We start from the raw sequence: 20,638 nt of genomic DNA on the forward strand, positions 1-20,638 counted from the left end.
TCTCTTAAATATAATAAATTCCTTCCTCACTGCCAACTAAGATCATATTTCTACGAGATTCACATATTTTTTTAGCTGGGAGCTGATAGGACATAATGAAATATTATGGATTTTAATGGCTTTATGCCAAAGAGCTCAGAATTAAGTGGCTGATAAGGAACAGCCATTGAATTAGGTATCCCAGAGCAATAAATCTGTAAGAGCTGGGGGAGGCAGATTCTTGGCAGCAGTGCCCACCTCAGTCTTGGGGTCCTGCTGCTGGTATTTTATTTAATTCGTAAAATAAGTTTCACAAGTGGATTCGGGTAAAAAAATGACAACTGGGTGCACTTTTCAGGAGAGAAAGACAAATCCGTGGGTGTTGGTTCAACCCTACGTTATTTCACATTGAGTATTGGCATCCCTGTGCTTTAAAAGCCACTTCCTTGCTTTGGAGCTGATATTTAGTGACAGAACTTCTGTTTGTCACCCAGGACACCTAATTATCAATGAAGTTCTGAGTTGAATGAATTGTCCCACCCCTGGAAATGCTCATGGCCAGGTTGGATGGGGCTTGGAGCAACTTGGTCTGTGGAAAGTACCTGTCGGAATCTGAGGTATTGATGATTCCCAGATTATAGAAAGTCTCTGTCTGTCAGCCCCCTGCCAAAGCAGAAGCCATAATTGGTCTGAGCTGGTTTCCAGGTTGTTTATTCTATTTATCTCTCACATGTTCTGCTGCCCTGCCCAGCTCTGTCCTGCAGGGCAGCGTGTGGGGCTCTGCCCTCAGTGGGATGTGACAAACATTAAATACCAGAAACTCCCTGGGCTGCATTTACAAGAACGTGCCAATATCTGTCACCTACGTTGGACAGTGTGTCCCCAGCCTGAACCAACAGAAAAATGCCAACACCACAGTGAGACATGGAGGGCATGAAGAAGGAGAAAAAGGACAAGACACACCCAATTTCTTCTATCTTGTCCCTCTTGAACCCCTAATTTAGAAACTTAAAATTTTACTTTTGCACCCGTGCCACACTTAATTATTACTGATATCAAACACTCAGAGCTGGTAATTCATCCTGTAAGATTGAAAACTCTTTTCCATGGCCAGAGATCACAGCCAGTGTCTCTGGGGCTCTGTCCAGGGGGTTCCTGACCCCTGCCAGGGTCCCAGACCTGCCAGGGCAGCCAGAGGGAAGCCCTGGATTCCCACAGGTACCCAGCCCATTGCAGGGAGTGAAACAAAATGAGCTTTTCCATCCCAAACCATTCTGTGATTTTATGATTCCTCTTAATGTATGGACAACAAAATGTGCTTTGTCCTGTCTTCCCCATCAAGCACATCAAATCACAGGCTTACAAGTCAAATGTTTTCCTTTCTTTTACCTCCCTCTCAGTCATTGTACAATAATTGTGTAGATTTGCTCTGCAAACCGAGGGCAGGGATGATTGATATTGGCTGGTTTCAGCATTCCAAGTTACTTCCTGTACCCTTAGGCTGTGTGTGGGAAGGATTCAAGGTGTTGATCTAGACTGGGAGGAGTGGAGATGTTTCCAAGGGGAGAGGTTTAATCAGTATTGATGGACTCTAGGAGAGGTTTAGATCCATAAAAGGGGATCTATTGCCATGGTCAGGAAACTTTTGCCTCTCTGGTCTTTGGATGCAAGGCCAGATTAATTCTGAGCTTTCTAGACCAGTGGCTGACAGGAGCTGGTGGAGTCCCCACCCCAGGAGGTGTCAAGGGAAGGGCTGGAGGTGGCATTCAGTGCTCTGGGCTGGTGACAAGGTGGGCATGGGCTGGACTCTGGCCTTGGAGGGCTTTCCCAGCCTCAGTGATCCTGTGATTCTGTGACCTGGGAAATGGCTATTTTAAGATGACATTGCCACTCACCTGCCTTTGTTCTTATGATACAGCAAAGGAGTAAATGCATACAGGGTTATGTGGGAGACATGTTTCTCTCTCTCAGGATTTTTCCTTGGAAGTTGTGAGACACAGTGAGAAAGCTCAGAGAAAGAAGAAAATTCTTATCTCTATTAGCTGCTCCTGTTGTTTGGCACACGTGGAATGTGTTATGGAGATTGTATATTGAAGAGTGATTTGTTAATTAGACACTGGTGATGGTTGTTTGGGGTGATTGGCCAGTTTGGGTCAAAGCTGTGTTGTGACTGGAGACAGTCACAGGTTTTTTCTTGAGTATCTTTTGAGTATGATCTAGTTCTAGTATAGTACAGTATTAATGTAATATAATTTAGCTTAATAAAAGCAATTTATTCAGCTTTCTGCAACACGGAGTCCGAGCGTGTTATTCCCTGTGCAGGGAGGTCTCACTGCTTCAATTGGGTTCTACAGGAGGAATTATTTCCCTGTGAGCCCTGTCAGTGTCAGAAGAGGTTTTTAGGCTTTCAGAAAGTGCAGTGTCACAGCTGTGTCACCATGCCTAGGCTCTTTGTGCCACATGTCCTTGGGATCCTCAGACAGCCCAGCATCTCTCTGAGCTGAGAGCCAAATCCCCTCTGTGGATTGTACTGAGTCACAGTCCAGTTTGTATCTCCAGTTTATGTCACAGTCAGTGTGTGTGAGGGTGTAGGTACAACCTGCATGTGGAATGAACATGATTTAGCCACTAGGATTGATCCACTACACGGGAAATTGCTTTAATGTCATGGAGATCACCAAAGTCCTCATCCTGGTATTTTGCCATGGAAACCGTGGGGGATCAAAGGAAGAGGATGTCATTTGCCATCTTTAAACATGATTCTTTCTAATAGAAAAAGATGCTATTGCAGTCATGAAAGCTGAGCTTACACAGAGAAGCTGTAGAAGCCAAGCTCAAAACCTTCCAGAGGCTGTGATTGCACATTCCATCAAACTCAGAATAATAGTGTGTGCCCAAGAAAAGCCACACTTTGCTCTTTCCCAGCCAGGAAGGACACAGAGGACACACAGCTGGGACCAAAGAGGGTTGGGCTGATTTTTTTTTTTTTCCAGACTTCTCAGGTGACCTTCATCAAACCCACTTACATTAATGTCTGAGCATTGATCTCAGTTCCTCATGTGGAAGCTGTTTTTTGGCAGGATGGGATTATCCTCACCTCTACAGACACAGAATAAATGTAACTGGCTGGTTTTGCCTTTCCCCAGCCCTCACAAGCTGTTTTCCTGATTTCTGGCTTTACCCACAGGGAGATCCAGTGGAAGTCAGTACAAACAGCTTCACTTCTCAGAACACCCAGAGCATCAGACACCTTGATTTTAAATGAAAATGGTTAATCCATGCAGAAAGAGGGACAAATACAGTCAAGGCTTGTCATTTCAAGTTGTAGGTTTGGCCTTTATCAGCAGTGTCAGCTCTGGGTGTAAATCAGTTTAAGAAGGGGGTGAGTGGCCAGACTGGCCCTATGGACATGGAAAAGCTCACTGACCTCTTGTTGAAATCTATTTTCAAATAATGTGTCTTTGATATGAACAATTATGGTTCCCTTGTGGTTGCCTGCTGGGCTTTTCTCCAGCACAGAGGAAGGCTTGTGCTTTGTTCTGAGCAATAAAGATGCTTGCTGGAGGATATTCCAGCAACAATCAACACATCTGTATTTGTGTGGGGGGTTGTACGTTCCTGTGGATGTAGGAATCATCTCACACCTGTGGATTGTGACAAAACGACCGCAGAGTATTTGTGATTTCATGGTTGTCACCTCCACACATCAGTCCTGCCTCCAAAGGACCATCCATGCACCCAGCTCGTGCAGTGGTGGAGGTTTTGGGGTCAGTTATGTTGGATTTGGTACTGGTTCTTCTGCTGGCACAGATGTTCCCAGAGAAGGTCTACACAGAACTCCCATCTACTTGAAGATGTCCCTGCTCGCTGCAAGGACTAAATGGCCTTTCAAGGTCCCTTCCAACGCTAATATTTCTATGATTTTCTGATTTTAAAAGTGATTTGGTCTAGCTGGTTAACCTTTCAAAGTATGAGGTCATTATGCTTAACTTGAGCAGGAACCTCCAGGTCACAACTTCCTTCTTAGTTCTCCTTCTCTGTGTCTTCTCCAGGACTGTGAGGAATAAATGAAAATATCAGGTGGAGCACCTCAGACACAATATCTTCACGATGGTTTTATTGCTTGTTTCCAGCAGTGTCAACCACAGAGAAGAACCCCCTCTGAAGCAAGGAGGTGAACCAAATACAAAGGAAAAAAAAATAAATTGCCATTTCATTGCATATGTACAGAGTCAGACCAAAAATAAATAACATCAGGCAAAAGGCCATGGAACAAGGCAGAGATTTCACCTGTGCTGAGCAAGCAGGCCTTTTCTTGCTGGCATGGAGGGTACATCACACGCACCTGGTACAGAGAAGCCCACAGAGATCCTCTGCTCGCAGCCAGTGCCCATCACCCTCTGCTGCCAAAGCCTATTTACAGGAGGGCAGAGCACAGGTGTTTGCAGCTTGAGAAGGGTCAGATGGCACCAGCTGCTGACCCACAGCTTGAGGTGTTTGAAACAGGCTCTGAAAAATGCACTTTTGAGTTCAAAACGGCCTTTTTGAACTCCACTTATCATCGTCATCCTCTGAGTATCAAAAATGCGGTGTTTGTTTTTTTTTTTCCTTCTTAAATGTGCTCTTCAGATTTCCTCTATGTACAAATGTACAATATCCACAAAACTTGGGTATAAAACACTGGTGCTCTGCTGCTGTCAGTGTGTGTGTCCTCGGGGTCTGGCCCTCAGAACACAAGTGGGAATTATTTTCCTTACAGACCTGTAGCCTCCAGTCCCAAAGGTTTGCTTTCTCCCCTGTGATTTCACAGTATTTTAGAAATAACCAGAATTTCAAACCCAGGGCTCTTCAGCACAGGATCATACAAGTTAGGATGTTCAGGAAGAGGTGGAAAAGATGAACTGTGCTCCAAAAAACCTTCTGATTAAAAACCCTAGTTTACATCTGCACGGGTCTCCAGGGACAAAAACAAGGTCAGCCACTGTAATTATACCTCAGCAGACTGAAATGCAAATATTGGGTTTAGAGAGGGAATGAAAAGCTGACTGAATGAAAGGAAATTGATTGCAATCCACATTTTGGGACATCTAACTCCACCTGCCAGTCTGGGACTTGAATATTTTCCTTATTACAGCAGTTTAGTGCCTGAACGGTGCCAGCAGAGTCCTTCTGGATGGATGTGGGTGTGTGTGACCCCCTGCTCTTCAGGGTTCATCTCCAGTGAAGCAGCTTTTTGGTGCTGGCCCCATCAGCACCAGGGTGGGAAAAGTGCAAATTTGCATGGTGAGGCAGGGAATTTAGGATTGCAATCCCTGTCCCGGGAGTTTGGCACATTCATGGCTGCAGAGATGCCATGGGGGGAAGCCCAAGGCTGGGAGGGAACTTGGGCTGTGCCAAAAATCCAGCCTGAAAGCAGGAGGAATGTTTTACTCTGGGCTTTCCTGTTACACTGCATTCACCTGCCAGAGAAGGGACATTGCTTCTGGTCCACCTGTGTTCCCACAGGCCACTTATCAAACCACGATGGATCTGTGTGGTCAGAATAAAATAAGCTTCATGGAGACACACATTGGCACTTCTCAGTTTGAGAGATTCCCTTTTAGTCTGAAGTTATTTCGTATTTCCTTTCCCTGTGTTTAAACCCTGGGGTGAAGCTGGAAAGAATGGAGACAAAAAAAATCCCACCAAACCCCTTTAATCCCTGCCATGGAGCCAAGTGGTGTTCATTCACTCCTGAGCTTTCTTTGGAACTTCATTTTGCTTTTGAAAAACTACCATCAATCTTTCATTAATCACCAGGTGCATTTCTCTCTGAAAGCATTTCCATCAGATTGGAGCAGAGATTTGGGTTTAATCCCTCTGCCCTGTGGCACAGACATGACCTTCATTGCTTTTGAGATGAATGGGACCCAGTGGGATATAGAGAAAGAAGGAAATCTGATGATTAGTTCATGTATAAAATATCTTTTCTCCAGCAACACCTTCCTGAAGAAAAACATAACTTTTTTTCCTAACAAAAAACCCGCAAACAAACAAAAAATAAAGCAAAATGCTCAGGACTTCCATCTTCTAGCTTTCTCCCCTTTTCATTCCACAACTGCAGTAATGCTGCTGCTCCTGCATACATAAATCTGATTTTAAAAACTTGTTTGGTTTTCATGCCCCTAAAATTCTGCAACAGAATTTCTTTTCTAAACCCTAAACATGGTCATATTCTCATTTCTTGCTGTTTGTGAGAAGGTCACAAAGTAACACAGGTCCAATCTGAACAGAAATATCCACAGTCTAATGTTAGCATTGAACCTGTTACCTCTAGACTTTGACAATAATTTATTGTTTATATTTTAATTGTTTTGTACTTAAGAATAAATTTAATAATTCAATCACTGAAGTATAGAACAGGAGAAGCTCACTCTATCCCTGATGTAAAAAGTGAGTAAGCAGCTCCAGAATGAAGAAAAAGGGATTATTTTGAAGGCAAATCCCAGTTTAATGCTGGTGTAATTCAGGAGCTGATTGGTGCAAGCAGGATCAGAATTTGGCTTTATTTCTGTAAAGAGTTTTGGAGCCCAGATTCATGATCCTCAAACATGTGCCTTTTAACAGAGGCAGAAGGAGCTTTAACACCTTTTGAGAGGCACACCTCAGATCTTATTATGCAGCAAATGGATGCAGCTGCCCTGCTGGGGTCAGGCTGGAGCTGGGGGAGCAGCAAAGGTGCTCAGCTCTGTCCTGTGCTCTGTGTGGGGCCAGGACAGCTCCCTCCACGTTGTCATCTCCAGTGAAGTCCTTGAATTCCATTTTATTGATGAGTTGGATGAAAAACAGAGTAGACCAGGCCAAGTTATGAAGCCAAATTCCTGCACTGAGCCAGTCAAACAGGGCCCAATCCCAGTGTCACCATTCGCTTGATTGCTCACATCCCCAGAGTGGGGGGCTCTGATTTCACCCCAGCTCCTCTGTTTTCCTGGAGCACAGGGCCAGGGCAGCTGGGCTGGCAGCTCTGCATCACTGACATTGCCATGCCTGTCCCAGCAGGTCCGTTCAGCACGTTCATTTAATCCCTCAAACACCCTTGAGAGCAGAAAGGCTGCATGGCTGGATGTTCAGTAATGAAATAATTGTGAGTAGGGTGCCTGGGGGCACAGTTCTGCCCTGCTGATGTACTCCACACGTTTTGAAGGAGCTCCTCAGCTCAGGAAACATCCCATCTTCAGGGCCTGGTGGGGAGTGTGACAGGCTGCAGAGATGTGGGTCTCAGATTCAGTCAAAGAAAGAAACTGAGAGTTTCTATCCAGGCAAAACCCTGGGAAAGAGCGGGGGAAAGAATGTAAATAATTCTTTATCTCTCTTGTTTTTCACATTGTTTATAGTTAAGTTCTATCACTGTGCATCAAGCACTCTGCAGCAATGCTGTGGGTTGTTTTCACTTCAGGACCACTGGAGTTGGTCCTCACAGAACTCTGTATAAAAGAGCAGGGTATTTTGAATAAATCGGAGTTTTACTCTCAGCAGCTTTCTGATCAGAGTCTTCTCATTCCCGTCCTGCTTCAACAGCGACACAGAGGAGCCTGTGGTGAGGGTGAATAACCAGCTGGGGTTTTTCCCTGTCACATCTCCAAAAGGCAAACCTCTCCTGGCTGTCTTTGGCATATGGCTGGTGCTGGCACAGGTTAGCACAGGGCTGGAACACAATTACAGCTGCAAACACACCAATTTCCTCCTGCAAATGGAGAGGAAAAGGGAGCACAGGGAGAGGAAAGGGAAGGTGAAGAGCAGAGGGAAAATGCTCAGTGTGTCCCTGAGCTGGTGGCTCACAAGGCTGCCTGGAACAGATGGGAAGGGATTCCCTCACATCCCACAAAGGAGGCTGCTGGCAGTGGTGCCGCACTTCTGCTCTACAGCTCCGTGCTCCAGCTCCTCTGCTGCTTGGCTGGGACATGAAATTCCCGTTCACACCTCAGTGGATGCATTCCCAAGATTGGGCAGTGCTCCTCTGCAGCCCGTTGGTTTTGTTGGGTATAAATATTTACCATGACAGATGAACGGGGGAATGGCTTTGCAGCCTGATGAATCCAATCTTTCCCAGACTGACATTGCTTCAGAACTCTGAACCAGTGGAACAGCTTGGAAGCTGAGACAGAATTTCCTCTTGCTTCTTCTGGGTTTCCTTGAAGTCAGTCATTCACCTGGAAAAATGCAGGTCAAATCCTTGCTTTGAACCAGGCGCAGCAGAAGAACTGGTGGTACTGGTGGGATTTCTCCAGTATTTCCTGGGTGAGTTCTAATCCAGGTCTGAAGATGCTCATCAGAGCAACACAAGCACCAAACACAATCACAGAATATCCTGAGTTAGAAGGGACCCACAGGGATCATCAAGTCCAACTCCTGGTCCTGCACGAGACTACCCCAAAAATCACACCAAGTGCCTGAGTGCATCATCCAAACTCTTCTTGAGCTCTGACCAGGATCACTTCAAAGGTTCTTGCCTCTGAGAACCTTGTGGGTTTCAATGAGATATTGTTTCAGGGGTGTCAAGGCATAAGGGCTTCACTGCAAAAAAAGTGGGGAAATTTTGAGCATCCTCTTGTTTTCTTTGCCTTTTGGGAATCAGGGAGCTGCATTTTGATGATTTTATGGTACATCAGAGTTGGATTCTCTCTGTTGATGTGGGCTCAGTGTAAAGTAGCCATAACAAAGCTGGCTCACACCTGGCCAGCCTGGGATTCCCAGCACTGTAATTCCAGGAATTTTCACATCTTCCTATCATTTTAGGACCTACAGACTGGGTAGGTATGTGACAGGATCTGAGCTGGCTCCCTGCAAACTCAGGACTGCAAGTTTGCCCTTGGTGGATCACAGTCCCACACCTGGAGAAATATTTTGGGAGCATCTAGCCCAGCTGGTAACAGGCTCTGGGAGAGGTTGTGGCATTGAACACTGCCCTGTCAGGACTCAGAAAGGATCTGCAAGTCTCCTCCTGGGCTCAGAATTGTTGGTATCCTTTGCTAAAGGCCAGCAACCCCCAACCCCACCAAGCTGCAGGTGCTTCCCTCCAATGGGCTGCATTTCATTGTGGAGAAATAAAACTGGTGAGTTGAGATCTCTGAGCTCTAAAAGAGAGCTCACCTCCCTCTCCAGGTGCCTGTGGTGGTGACCCAGAAATAATTTCATGAGGACATGTTTTAGTAGGATGGCAGCAGCCCAATTACTGAGGGTGCTCATGAGCTGGGCAGGGATTTCCCACCCTCAGCATAAAACTTTTTCAACCCCAATTGATGCAGCTGAGTGGGACACAAACATCAGCATCTATATCCCTGTATTTTCTGTCTTCTGACTGAGTTTGGGACTGTGGGATTGTGAGCAGGACTGAGCTTTAATATTTTTCGTTTGCCTCTCCACCACGAAAACAAGAATTAAAAAAACCCTACTCCCTTGGTTTTAATGGGATCCACATGCATTTTTCAAATAGGAATTGCCCCTGTATGGAAATTACCAGACCTTCAGAAAAGAGGTAAAATGCACACACACATCTTAAATATCTAACAATGCCTTCACAGAGGATGAAAGCTCCCCAGAGAAGCTGAAGAAGAAATCCATTTAATAGCTCCTTCACTCCTTCTTCCTTCCTGGAGTGCCAGTTGTGTGCTGAGTCAACCTAGTTCTGATGAAAGCAATTTTATCTGCTGCTGTGACGCTAAATTTTGTCATCTGGAGAGTGGCTCCTTATGGTAGCTCTGATTCAATTAAGGATTACAGGGCCCTGTATTTCCCTTTCCAGTGTGTGCTAAGCAAGTGCAAATGAATTACAGCCCAATTATTTTCTCCTGATCCCTAATGATCCTGGGTGCATCCATGCACCAAGATCTGTGAGAACTTAAAGAGAATGAAAAAACCACAGGCCATGCTCTGCTTTTGGTATCTGGCCTTGTTTTTTTATGCATGAAAATCGAGTTTCTTGTTCATGGAACACAAGCAAGCAAAACACCATGTCACCAACACAGTGCAGAGAAGGGCTGGTCCTTCTCAGTGATCTGCTCTTCCACAGGGCACCCAAGGGTGCCTGGAAATCTTCTGCTCCCAAGGATGGGGGGAAATAGCAGAACACACTCCAAGGGGCTCTCCTGGTGCTGCAGCTTCATCTCCACCTGTGTAAAATGTGGGGGTCATGTGCTGGCCACTCCCTTCCTGCTCATGTTCCTCCTGTCCCTCTCCCTGTGTCCCAAACACCATCTTTGGTGCTGCATGATCTCCTCTTATCCACAGGAATTTTGGCACATTTGTATGTTTGGCTTTTTTTTTTTTTTCCCTGCTTCCTGCCTCTGTTTCTCCTTTACTGGCTCATTTAAAAAAAAAAAAAAAAGAAAAAGAAAAAGTGCAATTTATCTGTTTCAGAGATGCCAATTCTGGTAAAGCCACTGAGGACTGAAGGTCTCCCTCCCTTACCCCCAGTACTTCATTATTTATGACACACCAGCATGTCCCAGGTTGTCCTCAAGCAACTTGAACAATTCCTCAGAGTTATCAACCCCTGAGGGCTTAAAACTGAAGAGTGAAAGGCCTGAAAAGAGGGAGAGTAAAAGTGTTTCTCTGCCTCTTGGCTTGTCTGATCTCATCCTGGATGCCAGCGGCGTTTCCAGTTGTGTGTCCTCTGTTGGCTCATGTGGAGCAGGTCATTTCACAGGGATTTGTTGTGGGATCACTGGTTCCCAGGGATCCTCGTGCCTCAGTTTTGGATGCTCAGTGCCTGGGGAGCCCCTCACACCAGGGAGAACTCGGCCTGGAAGCTGGAGCAGCGGCGCGTCTTTGGCGAGCACTTGGTCAGCATGGAGATCTGGGTGCTGAAGTTGGTGCCGTTGCTGCCCAGGGAAGGGTGGTGGTACTTCATGTCCGAGCCCAGGAACCGCTCCAGGTGCCACCTCCGCCACTTCCTCTTGAGCTCCGCTTGCACCTGGGCATGGGAAAGACCACAGGGCATCACTTGATGTTGTTCACAGAATTCCCAGAACGACCAGGTGGGAAGAGATCTTCAAGATCATCGAGTCCAACCCAGCCCCAACACCTCAACTCAACCCTGGCACCCAGTGCCACATCCAGGCTTTGTTAAACACACCCAGGGATGGGGACTCCACCTCCTCCCTGGGCAGCCATTCCAGAACTTTATCACCTTTCTGTGAAAAACTTTTTCCTGATATCCAACCTGAGTTTCCCTTGGTGCAGCTCGAGGCTGTGTGCTCTGGTTCTGTCAGTTCCTGGAGAAAGAGCCCAGCCCCAGCTGAGCACAGCCACCTTTCAGGAGCTGTGGGGAGTGCTGAGGTCAGCCCTGAGTCTCCTTTTCTCCAGGCTGAGCACCCCCAGCTCCCTCAGGGGTTCCTCACAGGGTTTGTGTTCCCAGCCCCTCTCCAGCCTCGTTGTCCCCTCTGGATGCATCCCAAGGTCCTTCCCAAGCTGAGGGGCCGGAGCTGGGCACAGCCCTCGAGGTGTGCCCTCACCCGTGCCCAGCACAGGGGCAGAATGAGCTCCCTGCTCCTTCTGGCCACACCATTCCTGATCCAGGCCAGGAGCCACTGGCCTTTGGCCACCAGGGCACACTGCTGGCTCATGTCCAGCCTGCTGTCCCCGTTTGTGCCTGGGCACTGCCCAGCCACACCATCCCCAGCCTGTTCTGACCTGGTTATGTGAGCAGCCTTGGGTAACCCACCTGCCCTGGGGCCAAGAATTTTATAAAGGCCACTAAACATGGCTTGGCCAGAACTTTAAATCACATAAAGAGAACACTCCAGTCAGTAAATTACTGGAGCAGAAATCCCTGAGCTTAATCAGAAAGGAAATTCTTATTGATACAGTTAAGGTGCCAGACTACTTAACTTCAATGACAACACTTGGCGAGTGTAATTAAGATGCTTTCCTTTTCACTGCCCTGTTTTTGTTCTAATAGAAATGATTTAACTACAGCTGGTTTGTAAAGCTGTCAATACAGCTGTTCTTCTTTTGACAGAAACTGCATGCTGCTGCTCAGAGTGTTTACAGAAATAACCTGGTTTATGCCATCCCAATTCAAATCAGGAACAAACCTGGCCACTGTCCTTGTCCCCTCCTGCAGCCCTCCAGGGCAAATTTTTAGGTAACAGCATGAATCAGATGAAACAACTGTGTCTGAAGTGCTCTGGGATAAACAAACACAGGAACTGCACAATGCCAGGATGAGAATGCCAGGAGTAAAATGTGGGAAATTCAAGATTATTCCTGCAAGGCAGAAACACATTCACCTGCACTGCTGTGTGCAGTCACACCAATGCCTGTGCTGGTTTTGGCTCTGGGTGTGATCCTGAGGAGGATTCCTGGGGGCACTAAGCATGAACAGGGCTTGGATGGGATTTATCCTGCCCTGCTGAAGGTGGTGCTTTGGGATCAGGGATTGTGCAAGTTCACACGGGAGTTCTGCTGATGCTGTCTCATGAGGAGAGGATGGGCTCAGCAGCAATGCTACAGTGCAAGCACAAGCCCTGATGTGTTTATTGATTGTTTCTATTAATTGTGCTGAAAACTGTCAGGCAAATGGTTGAATTGTTTTCCTGGAGAGAGGGAGATGTGATTTGGATGCTTCTCCTCAATATTGTAAGGATCAGGAATGGGACACTTCTCAATCTGCTCTCTACGTGCATTCATTTTGTCCTAGCTGCAAACATTAACCGAAAAGCCCTGATGGTCTGGTCTTACCTCTCCATTGAGAAAGCAGTACAGAACAGCCACCACAAATCCCTGGGGGAAGGAGAAAACAAGATTTTAGCACTACAGACAAGGAGAGACTGTAGATCCATTCAGCTCCCAAAGGAGAAATCACACAACCATAGAAGAGTTCAGGCTGGAAAAGTCCTCTAAGGTCATCAAGCACAGCAATTCCCCCAGCACAGCCAAGTCCACCACTGACCCATGTCCCCAAGTGCCACATCTGCACAATTTTTGAACACTGCCAGATGTGCAGTGATGGTGATGTAGTCAGGCAGTCAGATTCACTGCTGAATCAAACTTGCTGCTCAAAGCCCCATCCACCCTGGCCTTGGACACGTCAAAAATACAAAAACTGAAACAGAGGTGCTTCTTTTTCTCCCTTAAGTATGAAAAAACACAGAGACACCAATGTACAGAGGAACATTATCATATCCTAAAATGAGGGAAGAGAATCTCCTTCTGGGAGGCAAAATAAAAATTTATCTTTCATCCTGGCCATGCTGGAGTGAGTAGATTTTCCACAATGGTAGAAGAGTAATATGGGGCATGTCCAGGAAAAAAGCATGACCAGCTCATTGCATTTCTCCCTGGTGACAGACCTAGTGACAGACCTGGTGACACAAATGGTGGCTTACCTGGAATGACCCAACCACCAGCTCAAAGACCAGCTTCACTTCTGCTTTGAAATTGTCGGGGAAGAAAGCAAACATGATGTAGTGAATGCCAAAGAGAGGGATCAGCAGCAGGGTGGACTTGGCCAGCCTCCTGTTGGAAAGACAAACATGAGCCACGAGGGGAGAGGGATGAGGGTAAGAAACTGAGGAATCCTGCAGCTGAGCCTTGAAATAAACCCTGAAAATTTATTATTTTTCCTTGTCCCACAGACTGCAGATGGCTGGTGATTTCAGACCTGGTGGCACCACAAAATGTTTATGACATTTTTATTCCCAGTAGCTCCACTGGAGGTATTTCTTTCTCCCTCCTCTCTTCTTCTCCTACCACCAGAGATCTTTTTTTCATCTCCACAAGCTAAACCATCATCTAGCAATGTCTTTGTTTGCCTGGGATTTCTGAAAATTACAGCTTCTGGGAGAGAAATGGTATGTTTAGCTCAGAATAATGACAGGCTACTGCACAATGAATGTCTCCAAAGGAGGGGGATGAACAGTATTAGTGCTTAATGGCATCATGCTGGGTAATCAGGGGTCTAATTGGGAAGAGATGATAATGTATTAAATCTAATCATTATTTAAAAGTAGCTGGCAGAAAGAAAATGAAATCAAGGGTCTAAGGATGCTTGTGGGGGTTTTGTCTCCCTTGGCCACTCGTATCCTCTGACATCTCTCCCTCTTTCAGAGGCTCCTGGAGGAAATAAAGCTAAGGCTGGGATGTTGGAAATACTCATTTTTCCACCTGCAACCTCCAAAGCCTCATCAGGCTCAGACCTCTCAGACCATCTTCATTTATTTGCCACCTACAGGAGCCCACTGGGAGGCGGATGTGGCAGCTTTGTGCAGAGGATGCTCATCCCTGTGCCTCCCAGAGCTCCTCTGTAGCTCTCCCCAGGCCTGGCCCAGAGACAGCTCAACATTAGGCCTGTGATTGGAGGCTTTGGCTCACCCCAGGCAAAATAAGAGCCTGCAGGAAGATGAGGAACTTTACAGGAGTTCATCTTGCCCACCTCCCTCACTAGCAGGCACATCTCTGCTCACAGGGATCCAAAATCTGAGTTCTCTTGGGTGCTTTGCTCTGGCACAGGACTGCCACAGTCTCTGGTGAGCATCAGTGTTCCCTGTTCCTCACTGCAGAAGCAGCCCTGGCCAGTGGGACCCATGCTGGCATTACCAGCCCTAATCCCCCCAGCTGTGTGGGAAGTGGGAAATTCATTTCCCAAGCAGTTCAGTGAATATCAACAATGGCTTTGCAGAGATCTCTCCTCCTCCCCAATCTCTGAGGAACATCAGCCTAGAGAAGGAGATGTGGGGCTACCTTCGTGTCTTGCATTGACAGAGATGCTGTTTGCAACCTCCAGTGGATTAGAAAATTTTATCTTAAAATTGCAGACAACTCTGGGGCCTTAATTACAATATTTTCCATCCTGGCTGGACTGTGGTAAAGAAAAGAACATTAATTACAAAACTTGAGCCCCCCTCCTCCAATCTGCACACCTTGCACCAGTCTCTTGCTCCCAACACCGAGCTTCACCAGATACTGAGTTTTAGACTTTGTTTTGGCATCAAGGCAAGGGCTCTGTGATTTTTAAAAGACTCCACCACCCTAAACACTGCACTCAGGAAAATCATCACCCAGTCCCAGTGTAATTTCTCCCAGGAAGCTCAAGCCTGGCTGTGCAGGAGGCAGAACTGCTTGGGGGATTGTCTAAAGGTGGTTAAATCTGCTGGAAACTATGGATTCTCAAACCCTCATTACTCTGATTCCCAGCACACCCCAGACCTCCCCTCTCTGACAGGTGACAGGTAATTTTGGGAGAACATTAACCTGCACAGAACCTGCTCCTGTCCTTGGGAGTGGCCAAGAGTGAACCAACATTTCAGCCACGCTCCTTGAAATCCTAATGGAAAAGTTACTCGGAAGTTTTAATGACAATATTGATCCACAGACAGAATGGAGAGATGAATTTTGCTCAAGTTTTTTGTTGCAGAAGACAAATTTTATTTGCCTGAAATATTGTTGTCCCGTTCTTGCACGTGTCCCTGTCATTTCCACAAAACTGTTTTGGGAGACTTGTTTTTAGAGCTTCCTGTACATGAAAGCCCAGTTCCCTGTCTGCAGCATTAATGAGGGAGTCAGCAGCACACCTGAGCTTCCAGCCTGCAGCTAAGCTCAGACCTTTTGGAATTCAACAATGCTGTCAGCTTGTCAGCAGGCTGTGTGTGTAGAAAATAAACAAATCAAATACACACGAGAAGGAGGGAGAAATGGAAATGAGATATCCAGGATGCTGTTAGTTTAAAACAGATTTGTCTCAGATTTGGCAGGAGGAGTGCACACAGAATCACAGAGGCATTTGGTTGGGAAAGAACTCCCAGACCACTGAGCCCAAGCTGTGCCTGATGCCCACCTTGTGCCCAGCCCTGAGCACTGAGTGCCACGTCCAGACCTTCCTTGGACACCTCCAGGGATGGGGAGAACAAACCTCTCTGGGCAGCCCCTTCCAGTGCTTCACAACCCTTTTGGTGAAGAAATTCCTCCTGATGTCCAACCTGAATGTCTCCAGGCACAACTTGAGGCCATTTCCTCTCATCCTGTCACTTGTTGCCTGGGAGAAAAGCCCAATCCCCATCTGGCTCCAACCTCCTTTCAGGGAGCTGTGGAGAGCAGTAGGATCACCCTGAGCCTCCTCTTCTCCAGGCTAAACTCCCCCAGCTCCCTCAACATTTCAGCAGAATTTTTTTGCTAAGAACTGTTGGGTCCTGCAGTCAAACCTCAGAAGCTTCCACAGATTACTGTCTAAAACTAAAAATCTTAGGACCACGCTGAGAACTCTCCTTGGTGGGGTCCAGCCTTCAGTTTCAGACAATTAATTTTTGTTTCCACAGGAAAGTGTGATGTGTTGCACCTAATGCAGTGAATTCAGTCAGAGTTTTCCAGATGTCCCAGCCAGATGTGGCTGGTGACCAGGTGCTACTGTACAAGGTGACAAGTGTCCCATAGGTCCCATGTCCTGTGTGACAGGTCAGTGCGAGTATTGGAAGTGTCCTAAAGCACCTCATGTGACTTGGAAACCTAAAATTTTAGGGCCAGGTTGGAAGGAGCTCTGAGCACCCCGGGATTGTGGAAGGTGTCCCTGCCCATGGCAGGGGGCTGGAACTGGATGAGCTTTAAGGTTCCTCCCAACCCAAAATGTTGCAGGATTCTATGATTTTGTGAAGTGATTCATTCTCCAGTGGAACTGAGCCATCTTTCCAGGTGGTGGAGGAAGGTGAGGATCCAGAGATGCCAGGATCAGTCGTCCTTCAGCAGAACCCCCTGTTGAGCAGGCCAGTGAGGGGAAATCTGTGTTTCGCCAACATGCCCTACATTTGTTTACAAGGCAAAAAGAACTTTCTTGACTGCTCCACCTCCCTGGAAAATGTGCCCTGAACACAAAGCCCAGCATGACCTCTGAGATAATCTGGTCATAACTCATCAGGTGCATGTTGGCAGCACTTTTGCTGAGGTGAACAGGAGCCAGCAGTGCCAGGATGCTGCTCAGAACTAGAACGTATTTAAATATGCTGATTTAATCTGTGCACCTGCTGCAAAGCTGGTGTGCAAAGATACAATTCCCAGTTGGAAATCCAGAAGGGCAGGTGGTAGAAAGCACAGGGTCTGGTAATGTAGGTGTGTTGTGAAGAAAGAAAAATAGGTAATTGTCTTTGGCTGCTGCCAGGAAAATTAAGGTCAAAACCTGGCATTTCCTTTCATAAATCTGAGAATTTCTCGAGGCAGATTAAATTAATAATTCACCATCACCAGAGAGAAAGTCTCAGTGCCATGGCTGGGCAGGATTTAAGGAACATATTGTTGCTTTTTTCCATCCTGCAGGAAGATGGAGTGAGATTTTTCAGGGTACCCAAAAGTACACCTCCCTCTGAAGACAAAGATTTACAAGCAGTGATCATGCAGACACTAGACTCTTTTCATTAATTATTTTCTAGGAAACATTTAATAAATATCCAGTGTAGCTGAAAAGGGGAGCCAGAACAGTGGGAAGAGTCAAAAATAACCCGGTCTGGACTTTTATTTTATTTGCATTGAAGCCAGAATAAATCTATGCAGATAGACATTTCCTTCACTCTTAAAATACTGCAGCAGAGACCAGCCTTGGCCACTGAGAGATGTTGATCTCTCTGGCATGTTGTTCATTGTATAAAGCCCCATTAAGGTCAACCTCATATCCCTGGAATAAAAGTATTAAGTCAAGTAAAACTTCTAAGACTGATCCTTCTCAAGAGAGCGGAGAAATGTATTGAGTTAATCCAATCTTGTTTAGAGATCTCTTTTAGCATGAGGAAAATTTGTTATAGATCCTACTGGATGGTAATTTTCTAGATCTCTCCTTTAAAACTGAGGGTCAGGAAAAAAAGCCTGGAGTGCAACTTTTTGTTTTCCATCAGGGTCCTTCTGCCTTCAGAATCCAATAAATATTAAATATTCAAAGAAAAATTATATTTGGTTTCATGATCATTGTTATTACTCTCATTTCTTCATCATTAATCCCAGAAGAAGTCCCTCTCACCTGCCACAAACTGCCATAAAATGTGCCCAGTTCTTTTAACAAATGTACCATTTCCTGATTTCTAATCTGCTTTAAGCAATTAAAATGTATTGATTTTGATCAGTGCTGTGGGAACTCAAAATGTCTCTCAGACATTTTTAGAGGTTCCAGGCCTTGGTCAGAAGCATTCTAGACCCTGGCAGACAACTGAAAAACAACTGTGATTTTGAGTTTGAGCCATGGAATGAATTACCAACTTTGGAGGTGGAACGAGCAGTCACAAAGGGTTAGATGGGATAGTAAAAGTAGTTACAAAACAGAGGGGAAATTTTTTTAGTATTGTACAGGGGGGTTTTAACACATGTACAGGGGGGTTTTCACTTTGTACATGGGGTCAGAAGTTCTAAGATGGAGGAAAGTGGGCTGATCCTGTTCTTCCTCCTTCTTCTTCCTTCCCTCCATGTTCTTGGTGATGTTGGCACTCACAGATTGGTTTAGAGTAGAAAAACACTTGGCAACGTAGGTAGTAGGTATTGGGGAATAATTATAAACATATAATACGTAATATATCTTATAAAAGATAGTAGCAGCCCTGGGCGGAGAGAGAGACGAAGAAGACAGCAGATAGAGAGGATGTCAGGGTGTGTGTGTTCCTCTGCCCAGGCCGCTGATCAAAGAGCCGCAGTCCAAGAACATAATCTGTTAGATAACTAGCAATAAACTGCCTTGAGACCGAACAGCTAAAGCCTGCGGAGTTTTTCTTTGGAAGCACGGGTGGGAGGAGGAATTTCACCACCACATGAGACCCCAGAGCAAGGCCGGGGTTCTCACAAGTGCGGGCAGATGCAATCATGAAACAAGGAGCAATAATGAACTATCAAGCAGATAGGCAGATTTCCCAAAAAACACTGGATAGGCTTGGAAAAGTCTGAGACTTACGAATATTGGCTGGTTTCGTTGTGCCCAACATCTGGGGAATGCAGCTTCTGGACTAAGATACGGATGATGCAGATGAAGAGGATGAAGTTCACCTGTGGAGACGGGAAGAGAAGGGTAAAACATCAGCATTTTTCTCCAAGAAGAAGAGCCCGCGACTAGAGGGGAATTCCTCTCACTGGGATGGTTTTTGCCATGGAAGGAGAGAACCATGAGCAGACAGAGCCCCGCTGCGGGGCGGGGAGCACATGGGAAACCGACACAGGATGGCATCTTGGGCCTGACATCAGCCTGCTTGGGACTTCGTGTCATACATCCCAAGTATGATGATGTCAAGCCCATCGAGCACAGCTCCGCACGACGTCCTGCTGCGCGCGCTTCCCGCGGTGACACGGGGCCAGCTGCTGAGCCTGGAGAGGCAGGGAAGCCAAACCAAAAGCACGAAGCAGGATCCACTCCAGCTGGCCTCTGCTCCACCCTATTTGATGGTGTAGGATTTAGGTTTTATGTTTTTCACATCCTGTACTGCTTTAGGGTACAGCTCTAAAACTCACTGTCAGCTGCTGTTCTCCTGTTTTATTCAGACAAAACAATTCCTCTCTATGCCTGAAACTCAAGAACATCTGACTGTCTCAGGCCCTGAAAATTATAAACAAAAGTGAGGAAATGGGGGGTATATGACTTCATTACCTGAAGCTGTAATTTGAGGATTTGATGCCTCAGGTTTTAACTTTTTTTCTTTTTTTTGCATATTCTGTGCTGCTGTAGTGTGTGGGTCTGTGTTTCATGGTGAGCTCTCTGCACAGAGTAGGGAGACACAACAATTCCTTCTTCTGCTGGGGACCAAGGACAAATGATCCCAATCTCAGCCCAAGAGCACAAACAACTTGGGCTGGAGAGAGAAAAAAAGGAGGATGGGACTGCCTGGGCTAAAACTGGAATTGGGCAATTAACTCCAATATGCAAATGGACCAGAATTTATAAAAATGTGATATCTTGTGACCAAGCCCTCTTTTGCTTCCATCTTGGAGCCATCCAGGCAGAGTTATGACTGTGGCTCTGGTACTGCCAGGGTGTGGCCTTTGAAGGCTCTTCAGTAAATATTCTCTTTATTCCCCTTAACTCTGTCCAGCCTCTGTTCCAGCTACTTAAGGCATCAGTTTAACCCCTGGTATGTAAATGGACCAAACTTGTAACTGTGAGAAAATCTCATGACCATTGTCCATCCTGGGTGTAGGCCCTCTTGGAGGCTTTTGACTGCCCAAGGTGAACCTATTGGAGGCCTTTAATAAATACCCACTTTTATTCTCTTAATCTTGTCTGGCCTCTGTTTCAGGTTGGCACTCCAAGGCATCATATTGGCCATGTTCTGTCTTGTGCAGCAAGGGATGGGCCTCACCAAAGCAGGGGGGAATATTCCCTCCTGGGATGTCAGACCAGAGCAGTCTGGCTGACACACGGATTTTAGGTGGTTCTTTTCACCCCAAAATCTCACAGTGCTCTGCCAATGTACTCAAGCAATGTGAACATTATTTAACAGCAAAGGTGTAGAGCTAGGAATGGGAATGTCCTGATGGTGTGAATTGAATGCAAATCTGCTTCTTTCAAGGTCCTCTCTGTTGAGTCATCCTGTTACTCATGCAACACAGACAACAGAAAAGCAATGACAGATTTCTGGGGACTTAATTCAGTTTTAGTTTGGCACACAACCCCTTTCTTTATCCTTTCATGGTCAGTAAATGTGAAAATGATTCTAGGTTTTAGAGGCTC

At 46.2% G+C, this 20,638-nt stretch overlaps 1 protein-coding gene across 3 annotated transcripts in view; it reads right to left on the reverse strand.

Annotated features, from left to right (window-relative positions):
- Positions 1–4,079: 4,079 nt before the first annotated feature.
- The window catches only part of VIPR1 (vasoactive intestinal peptide receptor 1), a 120,158-nt gene continuing 103,599 nt past the window's right edge, over positions 4,080–20,638 (reverse strand). For all 3 annotated transcript variants that reach the window (XM_085562826.1, XM_077789712.2, XM_077789720.2), the window contains 4 exons: positions 18,872–18,963; positions 13,347–13,476; positions 12,700–12,741; positions 4,080–10,930 (listed from right to left, as the gene is read on the reverse strand). In XM_085562826.1, coding sequence (XP_085418952.1) covers positions 10,739–10,930; positions 12,700–12,741; positions 13,347–13,476; positions 18,872–18,963 — 456 coding nt within the window. In that variant the 3' untranslated portion in view covers positions 4,080–10,738. The remainder of the gene's footprint in view (positions 10,931–12,699; positions 12,742–13,346; positions 13,477–18,871; positions 18,964–20,638) is intronic.

This window comes from Lonchura striata, chromosome 2, assembly GCF_050655825.1.
Source record: "Lonchura striata isolate lonStrDom1 chromosome 2, ASM5065582v1, whole genome shotgun sequence".
Taxonomy (NCBI): domain Eukaryota; kingdom Metazoa; phylum Chordata; class Aves; order Passeriformes; family Estrildidae; genus Lonchura; species Lonchura striata.